The 18,326-nt window shown below is 38.1% G+C and overlaps 1 protein-coding gene across 6 annotated transcripts in view; it reads right to left on the bottom strand.

The window, feature by feature from the left end:
- Window positions 1-18,326, bottom strand: part of LRCH1 (leucine rich repeats and calponin homology domain containing 1) — a 190,933-nt gene that overhangs the window by 82,164 nt on the left and 90,443 nt on the right. For all 6 annotated transcript variants that reach the window (XR_009536810.1, XM_060129319.1, XM_060129316.1 and 3 more), the window contains exon 2: window positions 17,187-17,331. Coding sequence is in view for 5 of the 6 variants with exons in the window: in XM_060129319.1 (XP_059985302.1) it covers window positions 17,187-17,331 (145 nt within the window). In the remaining variant the exon portion in view is untranslated. The remainder of the gene's footprint in view (window positions 1-17,186; window positions 17,332-18,326) is intronic.

Consider the following 18,326-nt stretch of genomic DNA (forward strand, 5'->3'; position numbering starts at 1 on the left):
TGTGGGCTTCAGTAGTTGTGGCTCGCGTGCTCTAGTGCACAGGCTCAGTAGTTGTGGCACACAAGCTTCGTTGCTCCGCGGCACGTGGGATCTTCCCGGACCAGGGCTCGAACCCATGTCCCCTGCGCTGGCAGGCAGATTCTTAACCACTGCGCCACCAGGGAAGCCCTGGTTTCACTTTTAGAGAGTGTTATTTTAATGTATTTTGACTATGGCCTTCCTTATTAATATCCATGCTTTCAGACTTAATTTTGGTATTTAACACTATTTATTACTGGTTTATCAGAAAGTTATTTTCCTTAATGTATGTGATGATAAAAACATGCTATAGTCTTACACGTGATTTTGTTATCAGACATCATATGTGTTTTTTATTCTACTGGAATAGATCCTTTTTGTAAGTGAATGGGTTCACTTAATAATGAAACATGGAACTCACTTAAAATAATTTATAGAAAGATTTCTATAACAGATTCACCTGCTCAGTTGGTACAGAGATCACCAACTGTGGAATTAGAAAACCTGGGTTCAAGTCTCATCTCTGCCATAATCGTCCACAGAACTTTAGGTAAGTCACCTACCTCTCTGACTTTGTCATCCATAAAACATAGATAATAATACCTACCTAACATGACACATGAGATTATGGATGCAAAAGTGCTTAGCCCAACACTAAATCCATATATTAAGGTTAAACCATTCCCAACACCACTGACGTAGCAAAGCAATGGGAGGTGACCAAAAAGAGCTTAATTAGGGTTTAGTTATTGATTTTATTTCCTAACTGCTAACATTTCAACCACTCTTAAACTAAGGTTGCATGTTCAATTTGTCAAAAACATAAGCCAATTAAAGATGACGATTCGGAGGCATGTTGGGGAAAACCAGGCTGGTTTCAGGCCAAAACAAACCAAGTAACTCTTTCCAATCTGGAGAACCAGAACTAGAAAAACAACAACAACAACAAAATCACACCAACGACCTTTTCTCTCCCATCTTCTCTAATTCCAAGATCCTACCATTACTCTGGGAAAACATGAATACCCAGGGGTCATCATCTCTTATTTACTAGTTTTCAAAAATGAACAGAAATAATAATGTGAAATCACAAACCTATTAAGAAAATGTCACAGTGTGCCTCTAAAGGGCACAGAGGAAGCAGGGCAGGGTTCATGGTATCGGCACCTCAGGCTCACCGTGTATAGGTCTCAGGCAAGGAAGGGAATAAACAAGCACACGGGAGTTACTGTATATTGCTTGTTTGAATCACACTGTCTGTGCTTTCGGCACATGAACCACAGTGAAGAGCAGTTATATTACTTGAGCCAAATAAGTTTCCTCTTGCACAGGGTACCTCACCTAATTTTGCTATATGTTCTTTTTGCATACGCTGTTCACCTTTCATTAAAGGCAGAGTGATTTTTTTCTGGTGTGTGTTTGCCACTTGACTGTTCCTTGTCTTCATGTCCACACACAACGGTGAACAATATCCATAGAGAACTATTTCCTTTTTCCTGCTTGCTTCATTCTGAAAACCCACCATGGCAAAATTTCTCACCCTCATTTCCTCAAATGACTAAATACTTCCCCTGCATGGCCAGCCCTCCCCCTTCATTCCCACCATCCTCATGTGTCTGAGACAAGGACCAACAACAACCAGAGCCTGGCTTTAAGTTGCCTGGAGATATCTTGGCCAACATTAGTTTTGTAAATATAAATTCTATAAATATAGCTTTACTAATGTGTTACATGAATTTTTTAGATAGAAATTCTATTGACCTTATGTATACGCATAAAATCTGGGAGTCCACATCTACATCTAACTTTGAAAGCAGTTCTGCTACCTACAACTTGAGAATGACAATCATTTGAAAACTTACATGTTGCAAAACTAGAAACACAGAGTCATCATTTCAAGTGAATCTTGAACCAGTTTTGAACACTATACCAATCCATTTCACACTACACAATAGGGCCATTCTTTGAGAAAGTAAAAGGCAACTTCAGAAAACTAAAAGAAAAGGAAGCAGCGAGCATTTAAAGCAGCTCAGAATTCAGGCAAATTGCTGCACCAGCCATTTTGCTGTGCATACCTGCACCATATTTGGCTTCTGCAGCTGAACTGGTTTCCCACAATAACAGTCTATCAGTCTCCTCTTGAGTATAAATAAACCTTTGCTTAACATATTCTGGCTTTTTACACCCCTAACAGTCAGCAACCACCACTACCAATGTCTGTAATTAGATTTCAAAGTGCAGTTATTGATAACTTGTCCCTTTCTCAGCTATTTCCTCTCCTTTTTTCTAAGAGCTCTTCAATTCTATAAGGACAGGTGTCTAAAAACTATTCCTTAAAGTTTCCTCTATAATATTTATCATTTCCTTCCTTCATTGTAAAATGGAGCTAAGTGTTCAAAATCAAGGAAGCTTTAGATTTCAAACAGAACTCAACACCTGATACTAGCAAGAATAATAATTGGCCAAACACCTCCAGAGGCAACAATGTAGATTTGAGGTTTTAAGTATTGAGACTGTAAAGGCCTGAGCCTTATGCAAAACATTGTTGCTGCCAAGTGGGAAAAGTACCACTAAATGGCTGGAAAAGATGTATGGCACTGAAGAGAATCCTCCCACTTTTAGGAGCCATGTCCCAGGCAGAATGGACACCACCTTTCTGTCCCCAGGAAGGTACGCCTACCTTACCTGCCTTCTCCTCCATGCCACTCCACACCAAAGCCAGGGAAATAGACATTTTTTACTTTAACATTTTTCCCTGCCAAAAAAGAAAGGGCTATGGATGCTGACTGAAATGAGAACAGGCTGCTCAGATCAACTGTTACCCAGGGGGACTGAGTTAACAAAAATCATTCATAGTAAAATTTAAGGTGCCTGAGCATTTTTGTTTATCATCTGAAGACGTGTGCCTCTCCATCCATCTCCAGGAATTTCTGAATGTGTAATGCCGGTAGACATGCATGAATATATTACTCTATATACATCCTCTTCTTCCCACGTATCCTTCCAAGTAAGTGAGTGTTCAGAAAGCTTCTCTCATGTAACTTGACAGCCAATAATAACTCAGTTCCACTTAACTGCTCTAAAACGGAAACAAATCAGCAGCATATCCTCTTTACTAAAAATGCTATAAAATCCATTTACTTTACTCAAATACTAGACCTCTTGCCATTATTTTTCTTAACCCATTTTGGAATCCATAAGATAACAGTATGCCACAAACTTCATTCAACAATTCAACAAACATTTCTTGGGTGGTTATTATGCATAAGGCACTGCGCTAGGCACTTAGACAACTATTATTTTATTTATATTCACAATAATCCTGTAACATTAAACCCCCTACTTTTCAGACACAAAAACTGATGTTATTCAGTGAATTTAAATCACTTGCTCCAAGTTGCCTAGCTAATGCTAAGATATGAAACCATGTGGGCTGGGCTTTAGATCAAAGTCTGTGGTCTTCCCTCAATAAAATACAGCCTCTTCTCATTTTACTTTGGAATAAAAAGTACAGGTAAACCAGGAAAACAGTAGGAGAGAGCTCCAAATTCCAAACGGAGGCAACTGAGACACTAGACTGACAATTCAATGACTGATTTATATGAAAAGGGATGGAGGAAAGAGTCGAAGATCATCTCTGAGATTCCAAGCTGGAGGATAGGGTGCTGGAGAAAAGTGGTAGGAGCATGGCTAGGAACAAGGTTCCAAATATGCTAATTTGGGAAAGAAAAAATGGGCTTAGTTTAGCCCATGTTGAACTTTGAGGTGTTCCATCTAAGAGGAATTGAATTTTAGTCCATTGGGAAAATAAGGACTAGTGTTAAAATGAGTCAAAGTGACAGAGAATGTATTGGATACACACACATAAGGCATGAGGTCTGAGAGAGAAGATTTAAGGACCAAAGATGGGGCTTTGGGGAATACTAGCATTAAGGTGCAGGAAGAGAAAGAACATCGAATAGAGAAGAGACAGAAAGAAGTAGAAAAGTGAGCAGGAAAGCATGTGACCAAATCAAGGGAGGAAGATGCTACGGTGTCAAATGCTGAAAGGAAGCTAATTATTTCCTACACTTACTGAGTGCCACTCTGCCGAAGAACCTGTTCTAAACACTGAGAAAATGTGAAATGTACATGAATCCTAAAGCTTATTAACTCCTACCAAGATAGGCAACATCCCTCTGAGCTGGTATACCCTTACCTCCTACTTGAATGTGGATCTTACATTTTAAAAGTGCTGGAGCAGCAAATATTTCCTACTGGGTTTCTCAAATTTAAGATAAAAAATGAGTGACTCTTAAGGAATAAAGAAAGTGAGACTTCCTTTATGGGTCTTATCCTGTAAGGTGGAATGAAGGATTCCAGACTCGTCCTAAACAACTCTTTAAACAAGTGTCTGCAGATTTGGACACCACTGTCAGATGCTCAAAGGTTGCCTCTGCCGAAGTCCCCAGGTGTTCTCTCCTGGTACTGAGGTCACAGCGGTCTCTTGCAGGGACTAATGCACCAGAGGGGCCACCACTCATATCAGTTTACTTAAATTCCCTGAAGATAATCCATTTAAATGGCCAAACAAAAGTGAAAGCAATGCACTGCCTTCAAAGCACTCTCACTATATCCTCAGTCCTCCCTGCCCACCTACGTGCAAACAGCCCTTCACAGTCTTTAGAACACAGGATCTGAAAGGAAGAGTTTCACAATCCCACTGAACACCTCTTTATTTTTTTCTTCTACCTATAGTCCTGTTCAAATAGTTCACAGAGCTATACAGTTCTTGCACGTGGTGATATAAATTAAATTATTTGGTGTATCTGGAAAAACTGTGACAAAAACCATTACTGGGGGTCTCGTCTAGCACACCCTCCCAGATTATCTCTGCTATTCATTGTCCTTGAGTTACTGTACAACTCTGTGTTTGTAGAAATGGATAGTAATGCAAATCACTTTTGTCCACAGAAATACAGGTGAATCATGATGAGTGTAGAGGAATTATAACTGACTACTGGATACTGACCAGCTTTGCAACTATTTGTAAATTTACTTCAGTAAGCCCACTAGTGTGTGTGTGTGTGTGTGTGTGTGTGTGTGTGTGTGTGTGTTGAATCCTCCTTTAAACAGGATATAACATTCTACTGGTTCCTTCATTAATTAATGGGTTAAATACAATCTTCGACAGATGTACATTTTCTATTTGTATGAGAGTCATGAATTTACCTTTTTAAAAAGAATTACCCTTTAACAGGTGATTAGTTTTAGCCACAGCGACTGGTGTTTCAACAATGAAATTTCCGGGCAGACAATTTAATATAAAGACCCAGCTGCTTTAGACTTTTGGTCAAGGTCATTCTTTTCCTCATTACATAATACAGAGCACCCAGAAACTGAAAAAATCCCCTCACGCCCTCCAGAAAAAGTTCAATCTTATTAAGGAGCGGGGGAGAAGAAAAAAACCTTAAACTTGAGTACTCAGCGAGTGATTGATACATTCTTTGCACTTTTCAGTACTTATTTTTTCTCAAAATTAATTGCATATTTTAATTGATCATTAATAATAAACAAAATTCAGATTTATACATATTTAAAAGGTGCTAAATAAAGAATAAATCAACCTGGATGGCAGCTGTGTGAACACACTCTATGCTGCCGTACTTCCTGGGCCTTTCTCTTTCTACTCACATTTCATCGTGTCTTTCAACACATCCAGTCCATACAGATATCTTGGCCTCTGAACAGGGCATCACGAAGGCACATACTTTCTTACCTCATCGTTTTTTAGACATGAGGTCAGTTCCTAAATCTTTAGGTGATAAACATTCTTCTAAATCAGTGTTCACAAAATGGTGTTCTGAAAAGCACACTCTAGGAGATGCTAATAGGTAGACCTCACAAAACAAGGGAGGAGAGTTCTGATAGCACAATACGTGGATTTTTTTTGTTTGTTTTACGTGGACTTTTTTTTAAAGCAAGCACACCTATTAACATCCAACATAACACTTTTCCATAGACTATACTTTTAGGAGATGGTGTTCTACTTACACCCTAATGTATCTAATGGCATCCCTGTGGTTAGAAATATGTAACTTCTTCTCTCCTAGGGAATTTGGCAGGCAGGTTTTCTCCAGTTCTGTTGCTCTCTATTCATGAACAGAAGGACTAATCATTCAGTAGAATGGATCAATTTTCTCATATTATTTTCCCATCCCTTTCTGTGATGGTTTGCCAGTTGCCAAATGGGAGTTTCAGAAACACACTGCCTGATTTCATGAGGATAAGGTAGATAAGCTGGGATTAATAGATAATACAGTTCCACACGATCCAACTCTCAAAATGACCCAAATCTTCTGGTTATTTGGATCTCACCATTCAGAGAGATCATCTCATTCCATCTGTTCTGACAGTCCATCTGGTCCAGAGAGTATAAAGGTATTCCAAGAGATGACAGGAGATGAAAAAAATGCCTTACAGAATAACCTGCTCACCTCACAACCACTCCTTTTGTACCCTAAGCACCCAACCCCTTGACTCTTTCTAGATAAAGCACTACAGACTATGCATTTATTCTTGACTTTCTTGTCCATGAAAACAAAATGTTGTTTGGAACTATTACACATGCTGAAACTCCTGGCTACATTATTTTATCAAAATTTCCCCTCCCTGAGTTCTCAGAGCACAAGCACTCCTTTCAGAAGTAGGATAATATTTTTAACATAATATTCTGCAATTTTCTAGCCACTACAGTGTATGTTTCATTACTTTTGAAAATGAAGTGATACATTTAGATCTGGATTGGGAAACTCAGAAAACCAATAATGCGTCTCTTTTTCTCAAAAGCAACTCTTATAAAAAACTTTATTTGTCCAGTTACTGTAATCGTTACTAACAAGCAACAAAGAACACTAAGAGAACAAAGGGAAGCCCTGGGTTGGCCTCCCTTATTATACCTCCAGACTGCAGTCAAATCCTACTTCCTTAAAGTCCTAATTCCAGGGAAGAAGGTATGGAGGATGCTGACAAGATAGAAAAAGCAGAGTTCAACAAAGAAAGGATTGAAGATTAAGAAGTCAAATTCTCACAAACTTCAATTTAAGGTCGAAGGCAACAAGACTGGTTCTTATCAAGTTTTATAATAAAATAAACAACTCAAAGGAATTCAGGATTAAGTTGTTTTTAGGCAACCAACAAAGTATACTATTATAAGAGTAAGAGAGTGCATAAGATTTCACTAATGAGTCAAAATGTATAGTTCCTGTGCTACACATCTCAATCACTAAGAGTCTTCTCCATTAAGGAATCCCATGGTGCTACAATTTTTCCTGCTTTCCAAGTATTACTGTACTTTCACTCTCAATATGTTAAAGGCATATTCATGCTTGAAAAATACCCCAAATATAAAAAAATAAGAACGAAGAAAGAGACTAAAAAATGTGAAAGAATGAGAGGTCTAACATATAACTAATAGGGAGTATACAAAGAAGACAGAAATGATAGAGAAATAGAGGAAAGCACAATATTTAAAAAAAATAAATTTTTCTAGAATTGATGAAAGACATGAGTCTTCAGACTCAGGAAGCAAAATAAAGTGTACAGTCAGGTAAATCAAAATAATATATATCTATACATATCATAGCATAAAGTACAGAAACACCAAAGACAAAGATATGGGAAGAAATCAAATGGAAAAATATAGAAGATTTTCTACAAACTTAAAATATGTAGACAAGCAAGGATTTTTCTATAGCAAGACAGAGGCCAGAAGGCATACTGTCTTTGATATACAATAGAAAAGAACTGTCAACTTAAAACTTTATACTAGTACAAATGAAAATTTTGTACAAATAATTGAATCTTCTAAGAATGAGGAAAGACATTTCAGAAAGAAGACTGTATTTACGTACCCTCACTGAATGAACTATTTAAGGATGCATATTGTAAAGGAAGGAGAGTAAACCCTAAAATAAGTGAGATGCAAAAGCAACAGTAAGTTATACTTAGTGGATTTACTAGAATCCTGTACACAACACTTAGCATACATTCTTTTCAAGCTCATGTGTAATATTTATAAATTTAACTATGCATAGACTATAAAGCAAATATCAACCAATCTAAAGAATCAATATCAAACAAAATATTCTCCAAACACAATGCAATTAAATTAAAAATCAATTTTAAAAGATAACTATAAAAATATATTCTATCTCCAAAATATACAAACGACTCAATATCAAAAAAAACAAACAACCCAGTCCAAAAATGGGCAGAAGACCTAAACAGACATTTCTCCAAAGAAGACATACAGATGGTCAACAAACACATGAAAGATGCTCAACATCACTAATCATTAGAGAAATGCAAATCAAAACCACAATGAGGTATCACCTCACACCAGTCAGAACAGCCATCATCACAAAATCTACAAACGATAAATGCTGGAGAAGGTGTGGAGAAAAGGGAACCCTCTTGCACTGTTGGTGGGAATGTAAATTGATACGGCCACTATGGAGAACAGTATGGAGGTTCCTTAAAAAACTAAAAATAGAATTACCATACGATCCAGCAATCTCACTACTGGGCATATACCCAGAGAAAACCATAATTCAAAAAGACACATGCACCCCAATGTTCATTGCAGCACTATTTACAATAGTCAGGTCATGGAAACAATCTAAATGCCCATCAACAGAGGAATGGATAAAGGAGATGTGGTACATATACACAATGGAATATTACTCAGCCATAAAAAGTAATGAAATTGGGTCATTTGTAGAGACAGGGATGGAACTAGAGACTGTCATACAGAGTGAAGTGAGTCAGAAAGAGAAAAACAAATATCGTATATTAACGCATACATGTGGAATCTGAAAAAATTGGTACAGATGATCTTATTTACAGAAATAGAGACACAGACGTAGAGAACAAACGTATGGATACCAAGGAGGAAAGGGGTGGGGTGGGATGAATTGCGAGATTGGAATTGACATATATACACTATTGATACCATGTATAAAATAGATAACTAATGAGAACCTACTGTATAGCACAGGGAACTCTACTCAGTGCTCTGTGTGACCTAAATGGGAAGGAAATCCAAAAAAAGGGGATATATGTATTCGTATAGCTGATTCACTTTGCTGTACGGTAGAAACTAACACAACATTGTAAAGCAACTGTACTCCAATAAAAATTTTGAAATGTATATATATTCTATAGGAAACTCATGGGTCAAAAATGAAATACTGGAAATCAGAAAAGATTTAGGAGTGATTTTTTAAAATACCGTACATCAAAACTTTTAGGCATCAGCTAAAGCACTAAGTACCGGGAAATCCATGGCCTTAAATGCTCTTATGAGAAGAGAAAAATAACTAGAAATTCCAGGAATTAGAAAAAGAATAAAACTACAAGAAAATAGACCAAAGGAAATATGATAGATAATATCAGAAATTAATGAAAAGGAAAATATCAACAGTCGTTAAACGTAAAAGCTGATTTTTAAAAAGAAACACAATAAAAACAGACAAACTTCTGAAAAAATGAATAAAGGAAAAAACAAAGGCACAAATGTATAAGTGTTAGAAATTTAAAAAGGGAATCAAGTATGAATATAGCAGTATGAATATTTTTAACTTCCTTATTTAAATATTTAGTTGGCGTCCTGGAAAATTCTGTAACAACCATGTTTATGATTCTGAAACGATTCAAAGGAGGATGGAATGCATCAGAGCACAGCGTTAAGCAAGATGACAACGGTGAAAGTGCTGAGCAAATAATAAATGTCATAGAAATAAGTTCCACTAATTCCTATTATTCTTATTTATGAAATAGTGTATCCTAGGGATAAATCACTTTCCTATTTCCTACCTAAAGTAAAGGGCTGTTGGGACTTCACTGGTGGTCCAGTGCGTAAGACTCCGCGTTCCCAACGCAGGGAGCCAGGGTTCAATCCGTGGTCAGGAAACTAGATCCCACATGCATCGTGCATGCCGCAACTAAAGATCCCGCATGCCACAGTGAAGATCCCGCGTGCCGCAACAAAGGCTCGGCGCAGACAAAATAAATAAATAAATATTTTTAAAATAAATAAATAAATAAAGTGAAGGGCTGTTGAAGGGCTCAAATATGATGGTGTAACAACGAAATCCTACTTAGCTATTAAGAAGTGATGATGATGATGATGATCGTGATGACGACAATGGTGAAAGTTATTTCAAACTTCCACACCTCCTTTCACATGTTGATGCTCTGTTTTTCTTCCTTTCCCTCTTCTCATCTACAGCACTTGTTATAAGACTTGGTAAACTGTAATGCTCTTGGAGTAAACATAGGTTGATGATTGATGAAGTGACAATGTTTCAAAGGACTTTGGCCTGTCTAGTGAGAAAAATAAATGTAATCTGCTTGCTCATTTGGAGCCTGAAGCTTGGTGGGAGCTTGCAGAAACAATTTTGAGAATTTCCATAAACAAAAAATCTATACAATGAATTAGGTGTGAGTGTTCACCCTATTTTCCGAAAGCAAATCTGCAGCACAAAGATCTTAAAAACTTTATTAAGATCAGAAGCAGAACTGAAAACAAAACCAGCACATTCTGACAGCAGTCTGGCTATCAAAGCTATAATGCCCCTTTTGTGTCTCTCTGTTCTTTTTTTCAATACAAACACTGATCTCAAGAAACGTCTGTGGTCAGGTGATGTGTAGAATGGAAAAATCCCTTTTGGAAGTCTTGCCAAGCATGGGTTATACTAAAAGGAATGGAATCTGATAAGAAATACCTATTACGAACTCATTCGCATTTAATGAAGCCCTTCAACTACCAACACCAATAACTTTACAGCCACAGTAATTTCTAAGTATACTAAAATTTTTAGGGACTGTTTACTCAAGGTTCCACCTTAAAAACAAACGCCCAGTGAGCACATTAGAAAAGGCAAGGCTTAAACCACAAGTTGCCGCTCCTGCAATGGACGACTCTGGTGACCACTTCCAACTCCAGCATTCTATGAAAAATACCTTCAAATTTTAAGATGATACTTCCAAATTCCAACATGGTTCATTGTGTTTTGGTGTCTTCCTGCTGACTGTCAATTCACAAAACACAACCTAGTCACCACAAGCCAGTTCCAAAATACATACACTAAAATATTCTCCCTTCCCCTTTGAATGAGATAAGATCTTCACAAAAGAAAGAGGGATGCAAGTTTGAACTGAGCAAAATTCCTCCCCTTTTCCAGTTTAAGAAGACATCGTCCATTTTCTCCGTTTCTAGAAAGAAAAAAAACACTATCCTACAACTGAGACTTTCTTCAGAAAGGTCAGTCACAAGGAGAAGGTATATTTCCTAGGGATAGAAATCAAAATTCTTAGGAACAATGAAACTTCATTTTCTGTTCATAACAAAAAATATTAAATCTGTGCTTTCTAAGGCAATCCTAGCATGTAGGATGCTTCTCCCAAGCCCTGCAAATACAGAGCTATAGTCTGAGGTTTAAAGATGAATTCTCCAAATGAGCCCCCAAAGGAATGTGGGGATACAGGTTATACAGTCATCGGGAAGTTGGCTCTTTCTGCACATTGTGTAGCAGCCAAAAGGATGCCAGGCTTCAGAGAAAGTAGCCAAAAAGGATTCCTTGTATGGCGTGATAACATTTTGCTCAAGAGACGGCCCCCTTCTCTACAGACAAGGCCTCACCATCCACTCCTAGGAGGCTGGGAGAGAAAGGCGCTTCTAACGAGTAAACCAGCTTCTGGCTCTGTGCGTTTCACCCCAGGAAAGTAAAACCACATCGAGAGTTCTGGAAGGACTACGATCAAATGCTGTAAGGAACTTGCATATCCTCGCTGCCTCTATTCCAGAACCTCTCTGAGATGAAACTTTTAAGCTAAGCTCCCTATTCTTAGTTGCATTCACAACACCATTACACCCGCCAAAAGCCTCTCTGCCCTGGGTTCTTCTAGTTTTCTAAGGTACATTTTCTGCCTGAGTCTCATCAACAACAATCTCTCCAACAATTTAAAACAGATTTTACATTTTGTGAGGCTTTCCTGTGTAACCCAGGTTCAAAGCGTTTGTTCCCATATAGGAACAAGCCTTGCTTAATCACTTTTATTGTTCTTGGCCACATTTCTTGGATTAAGACACTTTCTAACAGGAAGAGACCCAGTAGCACATACATTAAATCAACATAACCTTTTGTTGTGAACACCAAGAAGCAAAGATTAAAAGCCCAGTTCCTCAGAACGCAGGCTACATAAACAGCGATAAATTAATGTTTTCCACAAACAGGACATTTCTGTCACGAGAGGAAAAACTAGAAAACACTTCCGTGTTTTTAACTGTGTTTCACAGTGAAGGTTTTCTTTCCATGTGCTAAATAAACCCGTCTCTAGTCTAAGATGGGAACTGGAATGCTGGCACGAAGCCATCTGACATTTGAAGATAATGTTGCTGAGAGATCCTGTCAGCCAAGAAGCTGGTGAGGCAGTGACTCACCACCACCACCACCATCACCTCCACTGTCATCATTATCACCAACACCATCAAATATTTATGACGGTTTACTCGGCTGGAACATGCAACGCATCCTGGAGGGTGTAATCAAGTTTGACTGGTTCCCATGCATTCAAAGTCCCTTCACAGGATCTCTCTCTCATTTTGGAACATACAAAATCAGCAATGTCTACCTGTGATTTATTTAAAAAGAGAAAAATGTTAAAAACACAGTGAGATCATGTTTAATTTTAAGTATAGAAACATGAAATCTGTGGAACTTGAAAAGCAGCTTCTCTGCACTACTTTTTCGAGCAACTCTTTTTCTCTGGCTAATAGAAATAAGAGAAAAAATTCTAAGCACTACAGAAAAGAAAGTGTTCGGGGTATTTATTGATAAAGGCCACTGAACTTGCCTATCTGTTAAAGCTGTTTCACACCATGCTATATCTGAGCCAGTCTACACTGTGTGCTCAAAAGTAATTTACGGTATTTCTTTAATTTTCTGAAATTTATACAGACTTCCCCAACACATCTAAATGAGTGACAATTTGATTAAATGCTTCTGTCTAGAAAATGTCTTTTCAAAATCTGTATGATACTGTTTATATGTGGAATCTAAAAAATAAAACAAACTAGTGAATATAATAAAAAAGAAACAGACTCACAGATACAGAGAACAAACTAGAGGTTACCAGTAGGAAGAGGGAAGTGGGGGGCAATATAGGGGTAGGAAATAAAGAGGTACAAACTATTATGTATAAAATAAATAAGCTACGAGGACATATTATACAACACAGGGAAAACAGCCAATATTTTATAACTTAAACGGAGCACAGCCTTTAAAAATTGTGAATCACTACGTCGTACACCTGTAACTTATATAATACTGTACATCAACTATACTTCAATTAAAAAATAATCAATCACTCAATCAAATGGACTACTAAAAAATAGAATATGAGTTTTTTTCCGCTGCCATAATATCTCATTTGTAACTATCACGGAGAAAAAATTAGATTGAAGGGGACTCAGCAGCTCTCCTACAAAGCAGTCCTTTTGCAGCAACCTGAGTGCCCTGTTTCTTTTGCAGTTAAATGGATTGGCAGTTTCTCCTCCAAAGGCCAAGAGTCAACAGAATTCCACCATGCCTCTTCACCATACCCAAGAAGAAATACCTTTTATTTTGTTGACTTAGTTTTCATGAAGGGTAGAAAAGACATGAAAAGGCCACAGTGCTCAACCCTGGTTGTTATGAAGGGGACGTCTGTCATGATCACACACAAGCACAACGTTCTAAATTCCTCCTGGTTACCAGCTTGGGGGGGGAGGTGGGGTGTGGGAGTGGAGGTGGGAGTTTGAAGACAGCAAAAACTCACATAGACAACATGACTATCATGTGATGTCATTACTCAGCATATCTTAGAAGACTTACAATTTAATTAGATGGCACTGGTATTTTCTAGATATTATTATACATTTGGAGATAAACAGATAAGTCACCTACCATTTCACAAGCTACAAATAAATCTTTTATGCGAACATAACATTCCACCTTAAATTATTCCCAAACTGAGAAATAACTCAATTCCAAGGGTCCAATTCCTAGAGGACATGTTTCAACTAAACCCAATAATCAAACAGGAATTAAAGGCCTTATAATTGAATAAACAAGATGACCATCTCCTGGTCACTTTTCAGATTGCCCTATGTTACTATTTTATATTACACGTTTACATTCATGAAGTAAATTTGATAGAAGGCATCAAAAATAATTATATATGTATAGGGATTTTCACTGGTGGCGCCGTGGATAGGACTCCACGTTCCCAATGCAGGGGGCCTGGGATTGATCCCTGGTCAGGGAACTAGATCCCACATGCATGCTGCAACTAAGAGTTCACATGACACAACTAAGGAGCCCATGTGCCACAACTAAGGAGCCCATGTGCTGCAACTAAGGAGCCAGTGAGCTGCAACTAAGACCTGGCGCAACCAAATAAACAAGTAAATATTTTTTTAAAAACCTAGTGGATTTATTAAAATATAATAATAATAGTTATATACGTATATATAGTGCCTGGCTTTCAAAGAGATTAGAGGACTTACATACATTTTTCATATACCCTGATACAGTATCTCTGAAAAGTAAGAGACATACTTTTTCTTAATCTTCTCCATTTAGTTATCAATTCCTTTAAAGAGTTCAACACTAGAGAATATGTCTTAACACATGGTAATATTAAAGTAGGAGATGTCGGGGCTTCCCTGGTGGTGCAGTGGTTGAGAGTCTGCCTGCTGATGCCGGGGACACGGGTTCGTGCCCTGGTCTGGGAGGATCCCACATGCCGCGGAGCAGCTGGGCCCGTGGGCCATGGCCGCTGAGCCTGCGCGTCCGGAGCCTGTGCTCCGCGACGGGAGAGGCCACAACAGTGAGAGGCCCGCATACAGCCAAAAAAAAAAAAAAAAAAGTTGGGTGCTTAATGATCCCTTTATTTATTTCCTTTCCTTTACTTAGAAATTCATCACCAAACTTTGTTTACAATACTCCATACACTTCCTCTTCAACCACTGTCAGTTTCAACAAATTCTCTCTGTTCTTGAATTAAAGACTCCTGAGATTCATATTCCAAAATAGTCTTTCTACCATCTGAAGACGGCAACGTTATTCTACCCTAAACTAGGCTCAACGTAAAAATCACCCTATCAAAACAAATTTTATTAATGCTTTTAAAGCAAAATACAAAGTTAAGATTAGATTCTCTAGTATTTGTAGAATTTTATAGTTTACATCATGCCAGAAGAAATATGTCATCTATAGCCAAAAGTTTCTCAGTGTATATATATATTTAAAACAACAATGCAAAGTTAAATCTATTTACTTGCTGCATGCAGGGCTGCTGGAGGTGAAAGTGTCAGGAGTAGGTTAAGTGACGTAAACATACCAACTACATAGCTCTTGGGTTATTTCCCTTATATGGGTTGGGATTAGAAGGCAGATGTTTTAGGGAGATAATGAGTCAATATCTGTAGACACCACTCTACTGGTTCTATCAGGCAACAAGGTAATCAACATTCTGTTGCAGAAGAAACAGCATGAATGGCTCTTACACAAGAAAACTCAAATGAACTAGAAACCTGGAAAAATGAAAGTTACATAGGTTGAGCCTCTAGATTATCCTAATAGTAACCTACATCTTATTTACCAAAAATAAGTAAGAGCCACTTAAAAACATGACCAAGATTTATTTTTCACTCCCAAGGAAAAAGATACGCAGTCCTAATGAAATGCGATGAAAACCCATTTTTGACTGCAAAGAAAGCTGCAGAAGACTCCTAACTCTCAGTGGTCAAGCAAAACAAACAACAAAAACCCTAAAAAAATAAACGACATTATTATCTATCATAAATTAATGCTATACCTGGTTTACTGGGAATCCTGTCGTTTAAAGTTTGGCATATTGTTACACAGCACAAGCCCTGCTAGTTAGGTGCTACTCTTTGCGCATTAAGATAATGCAACTGAGGCTTCCCTGGTGGCGTAGTGGTTGAGAATCTGCCTGCTAATGCAGGGGACACGGGTTCGAGCCCTGGTCTGGGAAGACCCCACATGCTGCGGAGCAACTAGGCCCGTGAGCCTCAACTACTGAGCCTGCGTGTCTGGAGCCTGTGTTCCGCAACAAGAGAGGCCGTGATAGTCAGAGGCCCGCGCACCGCGATGAAGAGTGGCCCCCGCTTGCCACAACTAGAGAAAGCCCTCGCACAGAAACGAAGACCCAGCACAGCAAAAATAAATAAATAAATTACTAAAAACTCCTACCCCTACCATCTTCTTTAAAAAAATAAAATAAAATAAAAAGATAATGCAACTGACAAGAGTGAAGGCTGCACAAAGGCTTGAACTTTGCAACTTTGTTTTAACAGAGATAGATTTGATAAAACAGCTCCCCTTCTCTCCTGACATCCCAGATGTGAGTCAAGAATTTAGGAAACAAGGAGTCAAAATCTGGCCAGAGAAGTTGACAGTCACAGCAGCAAAGTCTAAAAGTTAGACCTTAAAATAGTTTTCTTAACTTCAGGGCTACTTAGTGCATTCATAGGTTACACTGTGTTGTGCTTAATCAGAGTCAATACAGAACATTGACCCATCCTCAGCAAACACTGACCTAATTTAATGGGCTAAAGACAGCAAACTTTGTATCTTGCTGGAGTTGCTCAGTGCTTCTCCTTAACTTTCTCCAGTGGCCTAACGTGAACAGGCTCAGTCAGCGCTGGGTAGCAAACCGAATGGCACCAATAACCCCGAAACCTGCAAGGCCCTAATTTGTCCCAACCCCCAAACCTTTTCCACTTCCTTCATGCTTCCTCCTCCAAAATCTACGTCAATACCCGAAGAAAATATACCAACAAGTTTCCAAGTACCAAACAGTCAAAACGTATAAATGATGCTGTATAAATTATTTTAAGAAACCAAAACATCTTGTCCTATTGACATTCAGAGAAGTCTAGTGCCAAAAACGAAATTAACGGCACCACAAATGTATTAGAAAAGATATTTCTTCAATAATCTTCATGTGATTTACTTCAAAGGGTGATCAGAAAAGATCAAAGAAAAAAAAAACTGATGGAAATGCAAGCAGTTATTTTTTTTCATCGAATTTGATTATAACCTTTATAGTCAACCTACCTTAAATTTAAGTAAGTCAGCATCTGCAGATTAATGATGGCCTCCGGAATGACTCTGATACAATTATGATACAGATTAAGAATTTCCAGTGATACAAAATGGCACAATTCCATTGGAACTTCAACCAGTCTGTTTTTAGATAAATCTATAAGAAAAGGAAAAAATAGCTTGTTAATAACTCTTCAACATAATCTAATACAATCTTATCAACTATCAATACTTTTTCCTTAACACATTTTAAAATAAACATTATCATCTACATTTAGATCAACACTATCATTTTTTGCACCATTGTTACTATGGCGTTGTGATTCCCGTTTCCTAGCATTGTATAGCCCAATTCATATAGAAAAGCAAAAATACTGCTGAAACAGTTTTAGCTCTATTTTTTTTTAATAAATTTATTTTTTGCTGCGCGTGGGTTTTCTCTAGTTGTGGCAAGCGGGGGCTACTCCTCGTTGCAGTGCACAGGTTTCTCATTGTGGTGGCTTCTCTTGTTGCAGAGCACAGGCTCTAGGCATGTGGGCTTCAGTAGTTGTGGCACGTGGGCTCAGTAGTTGTGGCTCACCGGCTCTAGAGCGCAGGCTCAGTAGTTGTAGTGCACGGGTTTAGCTGCTCCGCGGCAGGTGGGATCTTCCCGGACCAGGGCTCGAACCTGTGTTCCCTGCATTGGCAGGCGGATTCTTAACCACTCCGCCACCAGGGAAGTCCTAGCTCTTTATATTAATTTGTAAATTCAGGCCAGGTATAAGGGCAACCGAATCAACATTTACTTTTTGCTCCATCTGAAAATTATTTTTCCCCTGGACAAATATGTAAAACTGAATCCTTTAATATATCTGAATACACATAGTTACCTTAATATTTCATTTATTTAATTCAATTTTGCATTCATAACATATTATCTCTCAGAACATGTCTTTTACACCTTTCCCAAACAAACACATAGTAGATACTAAAGTATTTCATTCACTAGAATTACTGAGCACGTACAATGTACAAGAAAGAGATAAATGAGTCGTGTCTATGAAGGATGGATACTATACCACATGCCCTTCAGTAAAACTGGCTCCCTCGCCAAGTGTACCAAAGACAGTAATCACGGTCTACAGAGTAATGTAAACATACAGTACAGTTCAC

This window comes from Lagenorhynchus albirostris, chromosome 18 (genome assembly GCF_949774975.1).
Source record: "Lagenorhynchus albirostris chromosome 18, mLagAlb1.1, whole genome shotgun sequence".
In the NCBI taxonomy this organism is placed as follows: domain Eukaryota; kingdom Metazoa; phylum Chordata; class Mammalia; order Artiodactyla; family Delphinidae; genus Lagenorhynchus; species Lagenorhynchus albirostris.